This window comes from Tiliqua scincoides, chromosome 13, assembly GCF_035046505.1.
Source record: "Tiliqua scincoides isolate rTilSci1 chromosome 13, rTilSci1.hap2, whole genome shotgun sequence".
Lineage (NCBI taxonomy): Eukaryota > Metazoa > Chordata > Lepidosauria > Squamata > Scincidae > Tiliqua > Tiliqua scincoides.
In genome coordinates, this window is record NC_089833.1 from 12,086,863 (window position 1) to 12,106,996 (window position 20,134).

General features: G+C 56.6%; 1 protein-coding gene across 1 annotated transcript; it reads right to left on the reverse strand.

Annotated features, from left to right (window-relative positions):
* Positions 1-9,824: 9,824 nt before the first annotated feature.
* Positions 9,825-19,408, reverse strand: TFAP4 (transcription factor AP-4). Its single transcript, XM_066640760.1, has 7 exons — positions 19,204-19,408; positions 15,990-16,155; positions 13,869-13,967; positions 13,125-13,295; positions 12,408-12,491; positions 11,903-12,061; positions 9,825-10,241 (listed from the first exon to the last, which is right to left on the reverse strand). The coding sequence occupies exons 1-7, from the start codon at positions 19,302-19,304 to the stop codon at positions 10,059-10,061; spliced, it is 963 nt and encodes a 320-aa protein (XP_066496857.1). The 5' UTR covers positions 19,305-19,408; the 3' UTR covers positions 9,825-10,058.
* Between the last annotated feature and the right edge of the window lie 726 nt (positions 19,409-20,134).

Consider the following 20,134-nt stretch of genomic DNA (forward strand, 5'->3'; position numbering starts at 1 on the left):
TTTATAATTATTTTAATTTGCTTTATGGTGGGTCCTGAACAGATTGTCATTCTAAAAAGTGGGTCCCAGTGCTAAAAGTTTGAGAACTGCTCCAATAAGGTGTTAGTAAGTTGACACCCTGGGGGGAGGTGACACCACTAGTGACCAAAATCACTAAAATCACAGTTTGCAAAAATAATACCATCATGTTACGTATCAATCAACGCGTAATTTCATGCAGAATGCGATGAAACAAACTGCATTGAAATATCTTTATTCTATCAAAAGGTACAGCCAGAAAACCAGTGGGGGCGGGGCAATGGTAGATCACCACGCCCACCACCTGGAGTGTTGCCCCGCCCACTGCATGGGGTGACACGTTGGCCTCCCGCACCGGGTGATGCGAACCCTAGTGACGCCACTGATCATAGCGACGCTCTCTCCGGAGGACAGATCGTCTGGTGGCCTCCATTGTCACAACAGACACAATGGGGTGAAGCTGAATTCCAATGGCAAGAGACCCCAGCAAGACTTAGGAGCAGAGAGAGGCTGCAGGAGCAAGCCCATAGCCAAAGGCCTCTGTCAAAAATTGCCGAGCAGTTCATACAATGGCCTGAAATGGACTCAAGAAGCAGCTGCTTTTTTTCCAAGGACTTTGGGAATATGCACAAGGAAGACAGAAAACTTCCATAAGGAACCAGCCTACAACCAGGTCAGGCAAATCCATCTGTGCTGCCAAAGGGTTCTTCGGTTGCAGAGGCCCCACACATTTCTCTGCAAGAAGTCTGATAGCCTTCCAAGGTGCCACAAGACTCCTGCAAGGAAACAAGGTGCCGGGGGGGGGGGGGAATTTCTTGGCTGCTGCAAAAAGTGATCACTGTGAGGGAGATCCCTGGCGCATGAACGCTTCCGTCACCGGTGGCTGCAGGAAAATAAGGGTTGTCACAGTCACACGGAACACATGCAGGTTGAGGAGAGGTTACATCTGCTTCTGGGGAACATGGACTTTCTAGAGCAGAACTTATGCCATACTTATGACATACAGAGGATGTCAGCGCTATGGGCGAGACCGGATGAGGCCTAATCCATTTGCACAGATGTCTGGTAGGTTTAGATCATATATCTGTAGCTGCTAGATAATGATTTCTCCTGTATATTTTAGCGCGCATCTCAATCAGGAATTAAAAATAGGCGTTTTTAGGGGTTCCAGCGGAGCAGGATGTGTTCAAAGGCCATGCAGCTACCTGGGGCTAGGAACTTGAGGGAAGTGACAATCTACTCCTGGTGCACACTGATTCTGCAGGTGGCATGCAGGGAAGGAGCAGCTCTGGGGCCGATGCACTGGCCAACACCCAGTGAACGAGGAGGAGCTGATCCCAGGAAGCCATGGGCAGACCAAGACAGAGCTCAGGTGGTAAGAGGAGAGGGAGGAATCTAGGCTCCTCTCAGGCTCTGGGGACTCACAGTCTACCCAGCATGAACCTGGACACTCTCCTCTGAGCGGAGGAACAAGGTGAATTTGTAGGACCCGGACCAGCTACCTGCTGCCGTCACATAGCCCTGCAAGAGCCCCAGAAGCAGCTATTATTGGCTGCCATCAGGTAACCCCAGGCAGGCAGAGTAAATTTAGCTCCATCCCTCTCCCCTCCTCAGGTTCCGACAACTGAGACCATTTCTGCAGCAAGGATCAGGGAGCCTGGTGTCGGCGAGATACCCCTCCCTTCAACTGAAAGCACAGCTCTCTAGCTAGGCTTCTGCTGCCTCCCAAGCCTTTCCATCTCCCTTTGAGGCCTGCACAGGATGAAGAAGCATTGATTGGGTTTCTGGGGCACCTGAACTGCTTTCAAGGGCAAAGACCCCCAACGGTTCTGGGATACACAAGGGAACGACAGACTGGTATTCCAAGGCAGGGCTGCCTATGTCTTCAGAGATTTATTTATTTATTTTTAATGTGGGATGCAAGCCCTTGACCTTCCATTCATGTGGGAAGGAAAGCAAATTGAACCTTGATGGGCAGGTGCCCCTTTTCAACCCAGTGGCGGCACCCGTTTCTGGAGCAGAAAGCGGTCTCCTGCATTTCCGAACCCGGGCATGCTCCTTGAACTGTCCTGGGACAAGGCAGGCACAAGACCCGGCAGCCTCTGCTCCAAAGGGACGGGAAGGGACAGCTCTGCCCCCGATTTCAACCCCATTGAGCAAGTCACCATTGTTATGAAGATCCTACCCAGACCCTCCAGAGGATGATGGAGAACAGGAGCCGAGGATCGAGGAAGCCTCGCAGGGGTGGTGTGAGAGGCTGGGCACTGAAGGTCAGCCAGAAACTGATACTGAAGAACACAGTCCAGCAAGATTAAGGAATGGCAACCACAAGAGACGGACACTGCAGTGAGAGCCCTGTTGGAATAGGCTGTCCACACAACCTCACAGCGACCAAAAGTAGATCCGAGTGAGGAGAGACCAGAGGAACAGCCTTGCAAGCTGCCCAAAAGTTACAGGGGGCCCACAGAAGAGAGGTGAGGCCATCCCAGGCCTCCTCCACTCACCCAAATCTCACTGCAGCCCTTTCATGGCAGACAGCTTGCCGAGGTCACCATGCCCAAGTCTCAGCAACCCTTTCCGGTTCCTGGTGTCCAGGACATTCCAAGAGGGCAGGCTCTGGCACACCACTGGCAACTCCACCTTGCCCTGAGACCCAACACACGGCCACACAGGCTCAAAAAGGGGTGCCAGAATAGGTGCAACTCGAGCCAATGGAGCAGTGCACGACTTCATCCAGCCGCTAACGCGAGGCTTCCTTGGCACAAGGCAACCCTGCTCAGTGAAGGCAAAGCAGCCACCAACCAAATAGGCAGCCACTGAGAACACAACAGGCAATTAAAAAGACCACCAGCTGCTACCGGCAAAGGCCTCCCTCAGCCACCTCCGCTGCAGGACCCCCCTGTCCACAGAACAGCCTGCCAGCTTCATGTCCTGCTCACTCAGCGCCCAGTGCCGTTCCTGCTACAGCATGTAGCTTGAGGTCTGCAGGATGCCTTCCAGCTCGCTGCTGCGATCACCCCACTCTCTCATGGGGCCGCCCAAGTGAGAGGTCCAGCAGAAATGGGGCAGCCCCGGGCCTGAGCTCCAGAAGCCATTTGCAGCACAAGGGCAAAAACCCTCAGCCCCCTGAACATAAGAACAGCCCCACTGGATCAGGCCATAGGCCCATCTAGTCCAGCTTCCTGTATCTCACAGCGGCCCACCAAATGCCCCAGGGAGCACACCAGATAACAAGAAGACCTGCAAGTCCTCCTGGGAATTGTAGTTTAGGAACATAAGAACAGCCCCACTGGATCAGGCCATAGGCCCATCTAGTCCAGCTTCCTGTATCTCACAGCGGCCCACCAAATGCCCCAGGGAGCGCACCAGATAACAAGAGACCTCATCCTGGTGCCCTCCCTTGCATCTGGCCTTCTGACATAGCCCATTTCTAAAATCAGGAGGTTGCGCATACACATCATGGCTTGTACCCCGTAATGGATTTTTCCTCCAGAAACTTGTCCAATCCCCTTTTAAAGGCGTCCAGGCCAGATGCCGTCACCACATCCTGTGGCAAGGAGTTCCACAGACCAACCACACGCTGAGTAAAGAAATATTTTCTCTTGTCTGTTCTAACTCTCCCAACACTCAATTTTAGTGGATGTCCCCTGGTTCTGGTATTGGACTCTTGAGACACTGTGACAGAGCCGGTCAGGCCCACTGAGGAATTTTCGAATGGCCAAAATGCAACCTCCACGTGGGGCAGGCCTGAGCCCCAGCGCCTGACCCAAAGTCTAATACTTGGCCCCAGTGGCTGAGCCAGCCTGGGGCAGGAGGAAGAGGCAGCCTTGTGAGGACACCGCAAGAGCGGCTGGGTTCTGGGAAGGTGTGGTTGAGCTGCATGGCCTGGGAGCTGTGTGCCCCAGGACCTCTTGGAAAGGTGCAAAGGAGTGCAAAGATTGCACACCAAGCTCCAGTGCAGTGCCACAATCAGGCTATGTGGGGGGTGGGGAGAACCACCCTGCCTGGCCCAGCAGGAACATACCAAGGGCGCCACATGTCACCCCCAGAGGCCTGCTGGTCAAGCGGTGGGAGATCCCTGTGCCCACAGCCCTTTGTTCTTGAGAATGATAAAGGATCTCCTTAAAAGGAGGGAATCCAGCGTGCAGACTGACTACTCCTGCGTGACAGTGGCAGGAGGGCAGCAGCTGAGCTGGCTGTGGCGAGGGGGGGAGGAGGAGGCACTCCGGGGGTCCAGTTACACGCCTGTTTCCATACTTAGCCACTCAGCGCAGGCAGTGGCCGGGGCAGCCAGAGGGACCAAATTAACTCAAGGGCAGCCAAGGGGAAGGCTGGCAGCACCGGGCACCTCCGCTGGCAGGCCAGTTCCCAAGCGAGGGGCCTGCGGGCAGCGCCGGAGGCCTTGTCCCAGCCGGGGCATCTTGTGGAGCAGCGTGCCAGAATCAGGGTGGGAGAGAGGCGCCCACCTGCCACCCACCCTCCCCCAGCACACCCCACAGGCGCTGGTCTGAGCGCCAGTGACACATGTACTCCAGTGGTGCGGGTGTCAGTGGTCCCAGCCGGGAGAGAGAAGCCCTGCCAACTTGGTCTCCCCTTGCTGGGTGGCACCACCTCCCAGGCTCCAGCAGGTGGGCAGTGCCATGTCCAACCCCCCCCCCCAAGAGCTCTGGGTGAGCACTGCCAGCACACCTGGGTCACCAGCCGCCAGGTGTGGCTGGCTGGCTGGCAAGCAGGAGGCACCCACTTGCCATGGGGAAGGGAGGGCAGGGAGGCTGGCATGGGGGTGCAGGGCACCTGCGCGGCGGGGGGCACGGGGGCAGCTCTCCTACCTGCCGCCCCGAGGAGCAGGAGCGGGGCCACGGCCACGCAGCAGCAGATCAGCCTCAGCCCCTTCATGGTGGGAGCTCCCGCCTGGTCCGCGCCTCTCTCTGCGATCCCCCCGTCGGGGCTGCGGCAGCTGCTGCGGGCCCTGCTGCGACAGGCGCGGCCAGCCAGCCGGACTGAGCGAGGCCCCTCCCTGCCCGGGTGCCGCTCACTCCCCCACCCAGGGGCGGCAGCCGGGAGACCCAAGTAGGGAGAGGGCGCAGCCCCTCCGCCTCCGGGGGCTGGACGGGACGGGGGTGGGGGTCCCTCCAGGCCCCGATCCTTCCCCCCAGGCAAAGTACAGCGTCCCAGCCAGCAGCCCTCGGGGCCGGAGGGGGTTCCCGTGCAGGAGCAAGCCAGGGGTGCACCCCAGGGTCCGGTGGCGTAGCCAGAGGGGGGGCAACGCGCTAAGTTCTGCAGGGGGCCTCACCGCAGCGTGCGAGGGCTTGGAGGGCGAATGCCTCTGTTTTGCAACCCCCTCCTGGAAAGGCTTCGAAGGGGATGAGCCGCTTGCACGCGCGGTGAGGCTCCCTGCAAAACTTTGCGCTTTGCCCGCCCTCTAGCTACGCCACTGGTTCAAACTCGCGTTCCCTCCAGACCGGAGCGTGCCCCCCCCGCTCCGCCCAGGGAGCCGCAGTCGCACGGGGGGGGGCTGTTGGTGGGGTGCGCACCCTGGACGTGAGATGTGTGCATGGGGAGGGGAGGAAGCAGGCGGAGGGGGCCGGACCGCAGCAGCCCCGGGGCCAGTCCGCCCACTGCCACCCGTCCTCCACCTCGGGGTGGCCCGGAGATAAGACGCCTCCTCCTCCCACGCAGAGACACATCAGCGAACCTCGCCCCCGATGGCTTCTGTTCCCTTGATCCTTGAGAGCTGTGCAGGATGGAAGGGGGGGGTCGTCTGAACAGCTAGTCCTTGTCCCGCCACAAAGACAGAGCGAGCTGTCCCCTCCCTCTGGCAAACTCTAGCCCCTCCTTTCACCCGACAGCCCCCTCCCCGCGTCCTCCAACCCTCACCCCCCGCCAAGGACTGTATCCGGATTTTGCAAGACAGCACAACCAGCACTGAAGGAACCCAGACAACCCCCCCCCCGCCTGCAACAGAGCCTCAAGTCGCCACTGCACGGGACAGCCACTCAAACTGAGTGTTGGGAGAGCAAGAGAAAATATTTCTTGACCCAGCATGTAATTAGCCTGTGGAACTCCTTGCCACAGGATGCTCTGATGGCTTCTGGCTTATTTGTATTGGCAACCTTCAGTCTCGAAAGACTCTGGTATCGCGCTCTGAAAGGTGGTTCTGGCACAGCGTCTAGTGTGGCTGAAAAGGCCAATTCTGGAGTGACAATCCCTTCCACACTGGGAGCAAGTGCAGTCTGTCCCTGGTCTGTCTCCCTGGCTATGGGCCTTCCTTCTTTGCCTCTTAGCCTCAGGCTGTTGGCAAAGTGTCTCTTCAAACTGGGAAAGGCCATGCTGCACAGCCTGCCTCCAAGCGAGCCGCTCAGAGGCCAGGGTTTCCCACTTGTTGAGGTCCATTCTTAAGGCCTTCAGATCCCTCTTGCAGATGTCCTTGTATCGCAGCTGTGGTCTACCTGTAGGGCGCTTTCCTTGCACGAGTTCTCCATAGAGGAGATCCTTTGGGATCCGGCCATCATCCATTCTCACGACATGACCAAGCCAACGCAGGCATCTCTGTTTCAGCAGTGAATACATGCTAGGGATTCCAGCACGTTCCAGGACTGTGTTGTTTGGAACTTTGTCCTGCCAGGTGATGCCGAGGATGCGTCGGAGGCAGCGCATGTGGAAAGCGCTCAGTTTCCTCTCCTGTTGTGAGCGGAGAGTCCATGACTCGCTGCAGTACAGAAGTGTACTCAGGACGCAAGCTCTGTAGACCTGGATCTTGGTATGTTCCGTCAGCTTCTTGTTGGACCAGACTCTCTTTGTGAGTCTGGAAAACGTGGTAGCTGCTTTACCGATGCGCTTGTTTAGCTCGGTATCGAGAGAATGAGTGTCGGAGATCGTTGAGCCAAGGTACACAAAGTCATGGACAACCTCCAGTTCATGCTCAGAGATTGTAATGCAGGGAGGTGAGTCCACATCCTGAACCATGACCTGTGTTTTCTTCAGGCTTAGATACCTTCCAAAGGGGGACTGGACAGATTGGTGGAGCAAAAGTTCATCCGAGGTCACAAGCCATCATGGGAATGTGCAACCTCCTGATTTTAGGCTACCTCTGAATGCCAGATGCAAGGGGGTGGCACCAGGATGCAGGAGTCTTGTTGCCATGTGTGGCTCCCTGGACCACTGTGAGATCCAAGAAGCTGGACTAGATGGGCCTTTGGCCTGATCCAGTAGGGCTCTTCTGGTGTTTTGTTAGTGAGGTGTCCTGTGAGGTGGGCAGCGGCAGCAGCATCCTCTGCATCACTGTGGGGCAGCCCCACTCCTCTCCAGGCCTGCAGCCTCCCCATCAGCTGAAAGGCTGAGCTGATCCCTTGAGACTGCATGGAACATGCTCTCTCTGGTGGACAGTCCAGGAACTGCAAGTGAGGGAGCCAGACAGCAGGCGAGTGACGGGATAAGGGGTATTTTCATCCCCCACCCCATCATTATTTGTCCAAGCGGGGCAGGGTCTTCTGGCAAAAGGCCTACGTTGATGCTTTCTGCTTTTCCTAAGCTTGCCTTAACATCAGAACTGCCAGGTCTGAATCCATCCTCAGTACCTCTAGCTTGTGGTGGTGGTGGGGGGTTTGAGGCAGAAGGGAAGCGGCTTGTCTACTGCAGGGGTGGCAAACCCATGACACACAAGCCACTAGTGGCACACAGACACTTCCTAAGTGGCACACGCAAAGTTGCCATATATCTTTGAAAAACATTTAAATAAGAATGATCATGCATTATATGGACCTTGGAACCAGTCCTGCTGGGCTGGACAAAAGGTCCAATGCAAGCTGCCTTTCTGGCCTTATCAGTAGTCAGCCAGGTGTCCTTGGAAAGTTCCCAAAGGTAACAGCATTCCTATGGCTCTTGTTCTGTACTTTACAGCACTCAGAGATATACTGCCTTGAACTTAGAGGCTCTACTTAGCTACTGTGGTAATTTGCTAAACGTGGCATTGAGATGGAGTGGCATATTCAAGATTCTCTGCATAAAAATTGGCATATGCCATGCTGCCCATTGGCCACCCCTGGCCTACCCTGTGAGAGCATAGCAAGCTGGGAAGGCTCAATGCACAGCTCAGGCTCTTTAGCAGACCAAGACACCCCAGCTTGACGGGGCTTTAAAAAAAAAATGTTATTTTTAATGCAAAAAAATAAATAAATGTTATTTATTACCTCAGAATGCCAGGTGCAAGGGAGGGCACCAGGATGTAGGAGGCTGGAGTAGATGGGCCCTTGGCCTGATCCAGCAGGGCTCTTCTTATGTTTTTAAGTACTGACAAAATGCAGAAAAGAGGCCCATCTTGAAAGGGGTACACCTTCTACTGTACTCAGGGCAGGAGGTCTGGTCTAGAGGACAGAGCCTCCATTTGCCTGAAGATAACATCCACAAGGTCGCCAGTTCGAGGCCACCGGCACCGTGCGACCTTGAAGCAGCTGACAAGCTGAGCCAGAGCTATTCCATCTGCTCTGAGCATGGGAGGATGGAGGCCAGAATGTGAAACCAGATCAGAAAGAAACATCTGAATGTTGCGGTTCTTGAAAGAAAGAACCTTCTTTCAATTGTAAAAATCCCTACGGGGATTTAAATAAGCCTGCCTATGTAAACTGCCTTGAATAAAGACCAAGAAAGGCGGTATATAAATACCTGTATTATTAAATTAATTACTCTGTCTCCCCAAGATGCCAGGGGCCCTGCAGGATGCATCACCTCTTCATCCTTTAGCAGCCTTACCGGTTCAGTTACATGTGATGGAGTGTACAAAAACCGCTTTAACCAGGGAAGATCCCAACTTAGCAGGAGACTCCCACACCACCCCTACCGCCTGCCAGAGATGGAGAACCCCAAGGCCAGGCCTGCGCCCCAAAACAGCGGCCACATGTCGCAAAACACAGACAGCCCAGGCAGACATCTAAAAAACAAGGTACAAACTTTATTTTGTTTCTTTACAAAGGCACAAGCCTCATTTTTCCCACTTTCTTAACAAAATATAATAGCATCTCAATGAACACGAAGACCTGAAAATTGTAAAAAAAAAAAAAAAACACAACCAAAAATGAAAAAGACAGAGAGGCTGTGGCTGGGGAGAAACCTACCAAATACCAACAGGCTCTAAACATCACTGGCCTAGACCTACAGCCAAATTTGGGGGGGGGGGAGAGATGAAGGGGACTGTGGCAAAGGGGGAGGGGGTGCAACAGAAAGCAACGATCACAGAACAGGGACACTCATGACCCGTCGGACCCACGGAACGGATTAAGTGCTTCAAAAAGGAGGAAAGTGTCCACGGAGAAGCTGGAGGGGAGGCCCTGACCCAGCCTGGTCCACCCACCCCCTCCCAGACTGTGGAAAAGGTCTGAAACCTGCCCCTGAGAACAGCAGATTCCCCGCCTTCCTATGATGCAGGGTGCGTGGCATCGCTCTGTGGGGGAGGCTCAGGGGCACCGAGCAGGCCAAGGAGAGGCAAGGCGGGCACACAAGCCCTGCTGCATGCCAGCTGCCAACCACATGCGCTCCCAGGCCTCCCTGAAGAGTCCGAGCAAGTCAGGGGCTGATTCCGCCTATCGGAGCTCTTGGTGGCACCGTGCCCAGGTCTGCAAACCCCAGAGGGAGGGCAGAGACAGAAGCCAACAGGGGCCAGACATGAGGTGGGCTGCGGGAGCCACATATCGCTCTGCAAGGCCACAGGAGTTTCCCTGAACCCACAGGAAAAAAAAAGTTCATTGGTTTTCATCAGGGTGCCGAGTTCCGATCTAAGCCACCCACCACACAGAGGACAGGCCCATCAACAACATCACAGTCCCTCCCTCTCCCCACCCACCCCCCAACCCTTGGCTTGCTTTTGAACTGAAGAGAGAGGGTTTGCTTCCGGCTTGTCCAGGTTCTAACGCTCCCATTTACAGTATTGAAAAGGTCATAAAAGAGACCCAAATTTCATTGTATTTTGTAAAAATTTTCAGCATATTTTCTCTGAAGTCCCCTCTCCCACACTCTGCCCACCCTTGGCCCCCGCTGCCAGGCGGGTGTCAGGGCATCTCGGCCTTGCTGTGCTCCATGGAATCGCTGTCGTCTGCCTCGGAGTCGGAGGCCGTGTCCGAGTTGGAGGGGTCCAGACTGGCCCGGGCAGGGGTCACAATGACGGCACGCCGCCGCAGTTCCTCCTCCTCCAGCAGCTGCTTCTCCTGCGTCCCCTCAATGTGCTGGATCGCCTGGTAGAGGAGAGAGATGTGAGGGACCAGGTTGTCCCTTCCTCTACACATGCCATACGCTTGCCAGGTACAAGGCTGTGGTGAGCAAGGATTTTTATTCCCATTTAGCGGATGGGAAAGACTGAGGCTTAGAGGGCTTGGCCTGAGGTCACCTACCAAGAGTTCATGACAGAAGTAAGATTTGGTAAGGCGGGAGCCCCAGTTTGCACCACAGTCTCTCTTTGAAGCAGTGCCACACTAGTGCTTGGGGACACTCCAGATTATCTGAGCCTGCCTGACTCAGAGCCAGGAATGCCCACTCCAGAATTCCAGGCACAGAATGGTTCCTCCCCTCCTATGACTGGCTACCAAAGACCCTCCAACTGGGTGTCTTGCAAAGGACTGAACCCAGGGCCCTCGGTATCACTCTCCCCATTTGGCTGCAGCTGGCAGCAGTCACGGCTGCACCTTCAACCAGCCCTGTCCAACCAGCGACAGTCAACCAGTGACTAGGGCAGGAGGCCTGGTCTAGAGGGTAGAGCCTCCATTTGCCTGACGATAACATCCACAAGGTCTCCAGTTCGAGGCCACCGGCACTGTGCGACCTTGAAGCAGCTGACAAGCTGAGCCGAGTTATTCCATCTGGTCTGAGCGTGGGAAGATGGAGGCCAGAATGTGAAACCAGATCAGAAAGAAACATCTGAATGTTGTGGTTCTTGAAAGATAGAACCTTCTTTCAATTGTAAAAAACCCCACGGGGATTTAAATAAGCCTGCCTATGTAAACCGCCTTGAATAAAGTCTTGAATAAAGACCAAGAAAGGCGGTATATAAATACCTGTATTATATTATTATTATATTATAAAAGGCACCACCCGAGAGCGGTGTGGAATACTGGCTGTAAGGTTCCCCAATTCACACCTCACTTTTGCCATGAGACCCCCCACTGCATACATGCAGGTCAAAGGGGCCCTGTCTACTCCAGCATCTGAGGCTGCCCCACTAGCTGATACAATGGGAAGCTCACAGGCGGCAGGAGAGCAAGGGACTTCTCCCCTTCCGCCACTGCCCCCCTGCAACTTGGGACTTGCAGGCTGCCATGAACCCCAGGGGTAGTGCCTGCCCGTTGACGGACTTCTGGCGTTCCGTGTCCAAGCTAGGCTGGCTGGGGAGCTTCTCCCTGCAGCGCCTCACTGTCCTAGCCATACCTGTTGAAAATTTCTGCTCAAGGGAGTTCCCACACCCGGGAAGGGGACCCAGCAAAGGCAGGAAAGTCTGGGGGTCTTGACATGCTCCGTCTTGGGTGGGTGACCCGCTAAGCTGGTCAGGAAGGAGCTACTGGGGAGCTGCAATGGGTCGCCCTCCCTCGCACTTCCACTTTTATGCAAACAGCGATAAAAGGCGCATGTTAACCTTTGCAAGGCAAACTCAGCTGCACTTGAGCTCGCTAACAGTGCCAGGGAAACAGCTCCCTTCAAGGCCCTGTTCCTGTCCCTTTTGCCGTACAGCTGAGCTCACTGGCACGACCTGCCTGCTGCTGCTCCGGCAGCACACCTGACCCCATGCTTGCAGGCCACCACCTGCACGGAGAGACCCAGCCAGTGGGCTCTGGTGGAGCTCTGGACCAGAGTTCCACTAGGTCCCTTCCAGCCCCGGCCCTGAAGTACCAAAAGTGCCGCTCACCTGAACGATGGTGTCCAGATTCTGCCTGGATGTTGAGATAGTGTTGATCACAGAGGATGGACCCATGGTAACCACGGTGACATGGTGAGAAGGCGGGGGCGCAGGCACAATCACGGTGGGGTGGTGTGTGGGTGCTGGAGGGCCATGCGCAGGCAGGAGCTGGGGCAGGAAGAAAGAGGAGACGGTAATACCTGGGGGGGGTACTGGACACGGGGCTGTGCATCGGCCCGACCCTTCTCCGTGGAAGCAGCACCAGCGCTGTGCTTCCTGCCCCAGCCACTCAGGGAAGCAGGGCCAGAGAGTTGCTCCTGCAGGGCAGAACCCCCCAGCCCTCTTTGCTTGTGGTCCCTGCGAGCCTGGGCAAAACTCTGGGGCAAGCACGTCAAGGCCTCCCTGCCGCTCTGTCCCAATCCAGGCAACACTGCAAGGGGGCTGGGCGGTAGGAGCGGGCTGTGCACCCACCGGGGAGGGGGCTTGCTGCCGTCTCTTGGGGCACCAGCCTCACCTGCTCCTGTTGTTGCTGAAGCTGCACCTGCTGAGCGATCACCTTCAGCTTCTCTGGGTACATGTGAGCCTCCAAGGAGCGGACCTGCAGGTTGGAGAAAGCTCCGCTCAGTGTGGGAAGCTGCACAGCCCTCCTGCCTGTCCGAACAGGGGTCCGTCCAAACAGGGGTGAGGTGGGAAGGGGGCTCTCAAGCCTCCCACAATTGCCCCCCTCCAAAAAGCCGGCCCCACCACTCCCACCTCAGCACCCTCAGTTGCCACTGTTTAACTGCAAGGAGTCTGGGTGCTACCTCCCCAGCCTTGCCCCATCTTCCACCACCGCTGAGAGTCACCAGGGGCCCCAGCTGAGATTCTTCCCAGGCCCAGAGGGACCCACTTTTTCCGCTCGCCATGGCAAGGGTGATAACAGGAGCATGGAAGTGTGGGAAGGGGGACCATCTCCAAACATTCCAGTTACAGGGAAGACCCCCCCCCCCACTCCTTCCTTTTGCTCCCAGTTGGAGAGAGGCTGGTGGGGCAGCAGCTCACCTCTCCAACACAGTCGCCTGAAAAGTTACAAGGCTTGGCAGGACATGGAAAACTGGTGACTTGAGTTCCGCCTGCAGGACTGAGCCCCCCTTCCCAAGCCGGAGTGCCAGCGGGCAATAACCGCACTGAGGCCCTCCAGAAACCCAAGGCCCAGGAAGGGGCACCACTGCGGCGCTTGTGGGACCCCCACCTGCTCCTCCAGCATCATCCGAACTGAGCGCTCCTTGTCCAGCTGCTGCCGGAGCTCAATCATCTCCCGACGCAGGTCCTCGGCCTTCTCATCCTCCCAGATATCTGGTGACCCGATGCCTTCGTCTTTGTCCTCTGCCCTCCGCCGTTTTGGGGAAGAGCCACTGAATTCCTGCCAAGGAGATCTGGGATCAGATGGCTGTGGCAACACTGCCCCATCTCGGGGAAGTCACAGCGACGGGCAAGAGAACAGCCTGGAGGTCAGGGTGGAGCAGGACAGAAAATCCACAGCAAAAAAAGGCAGCTAGGAGCAACTGCGGGAGAACCCCACACCAGGGATGATGGCACTCTGCTGAGGAAGCCCTGAGAGAGACTGCAGGGGTTTGGTGCATCCTTGCAGCAAGAGAGACTGTGCCGCATTGGCCAGTCAGCTGGACTGCTGAGGGAACACATAGAAAACGAGCACCTTGAACTTAGCCTTGTGGCATTAAGCAGATGTGCTAGAACTTGGCTCCCTGATAAGCCAGCCTCTCACGTCCATGTGTAGAGAGCTTCTGTTTTGCTTTACAAAACATGAGAGCCACCCACAGATGGAACTCCCCCCTTCCCTAGAACAGAGGGGTCCACTGTACCACCACCTTCTGTTGCACAGGCAGCCCAGGTCCTGGGACTTTAGGGCAAGGAATTGGAGGGGGTGGACAAGAAGCTGCGCAAGCAGGAGAGAGAAGAGCGCTGGTGCCAATACCTGGATGAATCTCTTGAGCTGAGCGTTCTGCTGAAGGAGCCGTGTCTTCTCCTGCTCCAGAGAAAAGATATACTCTGCTGTCTGCTGAAGAATCGCTGCCTGGGGAAGAGAGAGGAGAAAATCAGAATGGGTCAGCAGACCTGAAGAGAGGGGAGCAAAACCCCCAGGACCTAACAAACAAGTTTATTCAGGGTTGCAATTTCACTATGGTTTTAATCCCCTTCCAATGCACTTCTGTTATCCCACTGCATTCAGGAGACTATGCTACGTTAAGGGTAGCTTTACCAGCTCTCAGATATAAGTTTAACAAACTTATATAAGTTTGATATAAGTTTAACAAACTTATAGACTCCCCAGAATGCACTGGGGGGAATAGAAGTGCACTGAAAGTGGATTAAAACTGCAGTGGAAATGTAGCCCAGGTCTTCTCCATAAGCACCTGCTTATTTGTACAATTTGTACCTACTACTGGGGCCAAGGAGAACATAAGAACATAAGAACAGCCCCACTGGATCAGGCCATAGGCCCATCTAGTCCAGCTTCCTGTATCTCACAGCGGCCCACCAAATGCCCCAGGGAGCGCACCAGATAACAAGAGACCTGCAAGGCTTCCTGGGAATTGTAGTTAAGAACATAAGAACAGCCCCACTGGATCAGGCCATAGGCCCATCTAGTCCAGCTTCCTGCATCTCACAGTGGCCCACCAAATGCCCCAGGGAGCACACCAGATAACAAGAGACCTGCAAGGCTTCCTGGGAATTGTAGTTAAGAACATAAGAACAGCCCCACTGGATCAGGCCAGAGGCCCATCTAGTCCAGCTTCCTGTATCTCACAGCGGCCCACCAAATGCCCCAGGGAGCACACCAGATAACAAGAGACCTCATCCTGGTGCCCTCCCCTACATCTGGCATTCTGACTCCCAGAACTCCCTTGGCCCCAGTAGTATATCACCCAGTTCAGTTCACAGAATTCCCAGACCCCAATAGTCAGCTCTACCCCTTCTTCTGGTTTAGTGTGTATCTATCTATTCTAGAACAAATAGCACTAGATCAAATCTGCATGTATTTGGGCAATGTTTGAAGATGAAATTAACAGTATGGAGTACAAATATAAGTCTGCACAGAAGAGAAAAGGAATGGGGGGGGGGGGGGAGAAAGAAAAATCAGAAATGGCCAGGCGTTTATTTCATCTGGGCTTTGTTTCAAAATCATATCACGGTAATGAACTAGATAGTGAAAGCCAGTCCTTAGATGCCCCTGCTTTAACAGAACAAGAAAAATGAGGACGACTTTGTTGAGGAAGAAGAAAAGAAATGCAGCTGTACTACTCAAAGTAAGGAAATGATCCCATTCTGCTGTTTTCATTTACTGTAGCTTGAATCTTGCTCATGCCAAGTTAAAACTGTCAATCAAAAACTTATTTAAAAAACTTAAAAGCTTAAAAACTTGTTTTAAAAAATGTAGTAACATCTGGTTTGTAGGAAAATTTAGGAAGGACAGCCCAATCAGGCATCTTGCCCCATGCCCAGTGCCAGCTTTCAGAGGCCCTGCGGATGGGGAAGCTTTGCCCCCAAACCCTCTGCCCAAGCAATCCCCACACCAGCCTCTCAAAGAGACAGAGGCAGCCCAACTGAAAAGGAGCCAGCGGTGGAGACAAGGCCAGGCCAACGTGAGGCAATTCCTGCAACAAGAGGTGGAGCCATGAATGCAGCTGAAGGTGGAGAACAATGGCCAGGAATGCTGGGTTGCACCTGGTCTTCTCTGCGTCCACCTGGGGGGGTGGGATCCCCCAAGGCTTCCCCAGCCCAGACAGCCCCAGCGGACAAGTGGATCTCCTACCCAGAAAGAGACACCCACTGACCAGAGGCCTTTCAGGATACAGATTCCTTGTATCAGGTGCCCAGAATATTGCAGACTCCAGCCCCATGTGGCACCACAGTCTCTAGGGTGGCAGGATTTACACATGGCAAAAGCCTCACCCCAAGGCACTTTGCAGACACAACCTGCATGTCTTCAAAGATATCCCTGGAACACTGAGGATGAGCAGGCAGCTCAAGGAGGCTGTGGACTAGAATACCCGACTAGAAACTGGGCCCTGGCCCATAGGCTGCCAGCCCGTACCTTGCTGAGCTTCTCCCCATCTGTGTGTGGGATGAGGGTTTTCAGAGACTGGAAGCCAGCGTTGATGCTCTGCATGCGCCGCCTCTCGTTGCTGTTGGCAATCTCTCTCCGTATCCGCCGCTCCTGGTCCCGTTGTGTCTCTGGGGTCAGTGGAATATTGGCCAAGCTGCAGAGGACGCAGGGAAGTTATGGAAGGACTTGGGGCAGCCCCTGGACCCTCTGAGGTTCCCCCTCACCTCGCAGCCCCTACACCCCCCCCAGGCCTCTATAACCACATCCAGTCCACCTGGACCACCAACCCAGCACGGCCACATCACCAGCTTTGCTCTAGGAAAGCAATTCTCAACCTTTTTCATCTCATAGCACACTGATAAGGCTCTAAAATTGTCAGAGACCACCATCAAATTTTTGGACAGCTGGCGCACTGTACTGCAAGTGGGGGGGGCACTCAAATCCCCCGATAGTCCTACTAATAAATGACCCTCCCAAAAACTCCCATGGCACACCTGCAGCCCATTCACAGCGCACCAATTTTGCCGCAGTATACTGGTGAAAAATTGCTGCTCTAGGAGCTCCAAGGGAGGGGGGGGGAAACACTGGGCAGTCAGACACGCTCACCTGCCTCCCACCCTGAAACTCACAATGGCTAAGGGGCGGGGGAGGCTGCAGGCCTCTCTTGAACCAGGAGGCACCCACGTTGCCAGCCTGGAGCTCAGCCAGGAGTTCAAGCAGGCCTTACCCAGAACGCAGAGGCTGGCAGGCCAGCATCTCCAGAAGGTATCTTTGCAAACTGAGCACCAGAGGGCCACTCTGCCCATTCCAACTGCCTACCCTCAGGGCCACAAGCCACCAGGCAACAGAGAAAATGGTGGCAAGGTGCTCAGGAGCAACCTGTGAAGACTCAAGTACATGCCTCCTGGGAGAGAGGAAGGAGAAGCCCCCCCTCCCCCATCACCCAGTGAACTGGCTGGTAGAAGATTCAGGACTGACCAGAGAAAGCTGTTCTTTGCACACTGTGCCATGGCTTACACGACTTATATTGGGGCACACAAAGCGGTCGCATCCTGAGTCAGGCTGCTGGGACGGCCAGCTCAGAACCGGCAGCAGCTCTTCGGGGCTTCCAAAACAGAAGGCTCTTCCCCATCCTGGCCTGGAGAAAAGCTGCTGGGTCTGAACCTGCTGGGTTGTGTGCACCTGCACCTGGAGGGCTCCAGCACTGCACCCCAGGACATTCTCAGCCATAGTCCACAGGTCAGGTTGAGCCCAATTCCAGCAAGTCAGCCAGCAGCTATGAACTCCAGATGCAGCTGAGAGCAGCCGAGGCCTCAACTGGGGCAGAAACTCTGTCTGGACCCTGAAGGACTTGGTCTGCTTCTTGCCTCCCATTCCCCAACGCTGCTGGGACAGTAAGAGGCTGGCTGAAAGTAAGTGCAAAGCAGGGGTCAGGGCAGGGAGGCACAGCGTGGTGCAGCAGTCAGGCACTCAGCTGTGCAGTGGGGCTCTCAGCTGGTACTCTTTCTCTCGCCCTGACCCACCTCACAGCAGTGTTGTGAGGATAAGAAAGGGCAAGGAGACCACTCCTATTGTCAAAAGACCAAAGCAGACTTTTCTGACAGATGCTCCGCTTGGGAAGCCCCACAAACACCCAAGGCCTAATTTCCAAACAAAAGGATGGTGGTAGTGGACCTCCAGTCTGCCCCAGCTGTAAGTGTAGGACACACAGCCAGGGGTCCTCTGTTAGGAGGAGGAAGGGGCACTCTGCACATGCTTCAAAGCCTTTTGAAGGACTAGGACTAGCACTAGGAGTGCAGCTACTGAGATCGAAGAGGGAGGGGGTCTGCTGAGTCGGAAAGTGGGTCAGAAAGCACAAGACCAAGCTGCAGACTGGAGCGAAACCCCTGGGTGGCTGGGCGTCCCTGGGGGTCTCCCACACAAAGAAGAGGCCCCATGGAGAAGAGACAGCTTCCCCCAAGTAAGGGAGCCCAGAGTCAACTTGGGTTGTCTCTCTCAAGTCAGAGTAAACCCCACTGACTACAGTGGGAGATACTTCTGAGTAAGCAAGCGTAGGATTGGGCTGTGAGGCTGCAACCCTAGCCACACTTTCCTGGGAGTAAGCCCCATTGACCCTCATGGGGCTTGCTTCTGAGTAGAGAGACATTGGGCTGGGCTCTCAGGCTGCCACCCTAGCCACACTTTCTTAGGAGTAAGCCTCATTGACGCTAACGGGGCTTGCTTCTGAGTAGACATACATTGGGCTGAGATCTCAGGCTGCAACGCTAGCCACGCTTTCCTGGGAGTAAGCCCCATTGACTAATGGAACTTGCTTCTGAGTAGACACGGGTAGGGCTGGGCTCTCAGGCTGCCACCCCAGCCTCACTTTCCTGCGAGTAAGTCTCATTGAACACAATGGGGCTTACTTCTGAGTAGGCACGCACAGGCTGGGGCTGCGGGCCACGTGGGCGCGCGGGAGGCTGCCCGGGCCGGGCCTGGCGAAGCCGCCGCTTCAGCTCCAGCGGCGGCGGCCGCCTTTGTGCGGAGCGGAGGCAGCGTGGCCCGGCCGAGCGCGGCACTACATGTCCCGGCAGCCCGCCGCTTGCAGGAGGAGGAGAGGCCCGCCCCTTCGGAGGCTGCACAGTCACGGCCAGGCCCGGCCGCTGCAGCCGACACGCGGCCGCGCGGAAGGAGCCCCCCTGGGCCGGGGCCGGGGTTGCGGGGAGCCCCCTCGACGGGGCGGCCTGAGCAGGACGCGGTGGAGATGGAGAGGGAGGAGGGCGCGCGGGGCGCATGGCTGCCTGGCTGCAGCGCGCCTCCTTCCTTCTCCTCCTCCTCCCTCCTTCCCTCCCTGCCTCCTTCCACCCCCAGCCGCACGCCCGCCCCCGCCGCCGGCCTCCCCGCTGCAGCCCCCGGCTCGCCCCCCCCCGGCGCCGCGGCTGCAGTAGGCCCGTAGCGCACGCGGGGGCGCACGGGCAGCAGCATGGCTGGAGCGCACGGTGCGCCCTGCCTGCAAACAGACCCACGTGCTGCGCGCCCGCCCGCCCGCGGGAGCGGGGTGCCTGGGGGGGTGCAAGGGGGCCCCCTTCTCCCCCCACCCCGGGGCGCCCCCTTATCCCCCCACCCGTGGAACCAGCCGCGGGACCACCAGGGCGCACGCGGGGCCCGGCCAGCCAAGGCGCCCTCCCGGGGAGCCCCGACGGAGCGCCCTCCCTGCACCCACCTGCAGAGCCCTCCGATCACCTCCTTCTCGGACTTCCTGAAGTGCTGCAGGGGGGACGCCGTCGGGGGCACCTTCTGCGCGGGCACCACGAAGTACTCCATGCCCGGTGCGGGCGGCTGGAGGCGGGATCGGGGCCGGCTGGCGGTGTGGAGTGGAGGGGAGGCGGCGGCGTGCGCAAGGCAGGCAGGCAGGCAAGCAGGGCGGTGCGTGTGCGGCTGTGTGTGTGTCTCAAGGCGGGAAACAGCTGGTGCGAGCTCAGCAGCGCTCCCTCCCCGCCGGCACCGCCTCCTCCTCCGCCAGCCACCGGCCCATGTAAACAAAGGACTATTTGCCGCCGCCCGCAGCCCCCACGCCCGCCCCCCGGGGCGTCCCCGCGACCCACCGGCCCCGCCGCCCGCCCCAGCCTGACCCGCGCCCCCCTCTGCTCTCCCCGGCCCCGATCCGGCCCCAACCTGCGCCCCGGGGCTCCCTGCGCCACGACGAGGTGATGCGGCCCATCAGCTGACGGCTTGGACAGCCCCGCGTGCAGGAGCCCGAGCAGGAGGAACGGATCCCTGCCCCGAGGAGTCCGCAGTCCGGCGTTGGCTGGGGAGGAAACTGACCCCCCCCCCACACACACACACCTGTGAGCTTGACATCCAAGGCTACAATCCTAGACACACTTACCTGGGAGTAAGCACCACTGACTGTAATGGGACTTAGCTCTGAGCAGAAATGCATAGGGCTGGGCTCAAAGACTGCCATCCTAGCCACATTTACCTGGGAGTAAGCACCACTGACTATAATGGGATTTAGTTCTGAGTAGACATGCATAGGGCTGGGCTCAAAGACTGCCATCCTTGCCACATTTACTCTGGAGTAAGCAGCACCACTGATTATAATGGGGCTTAGAGCTGCATAGACGTGCATAGGATTGAGCTCCCCAGTGAGA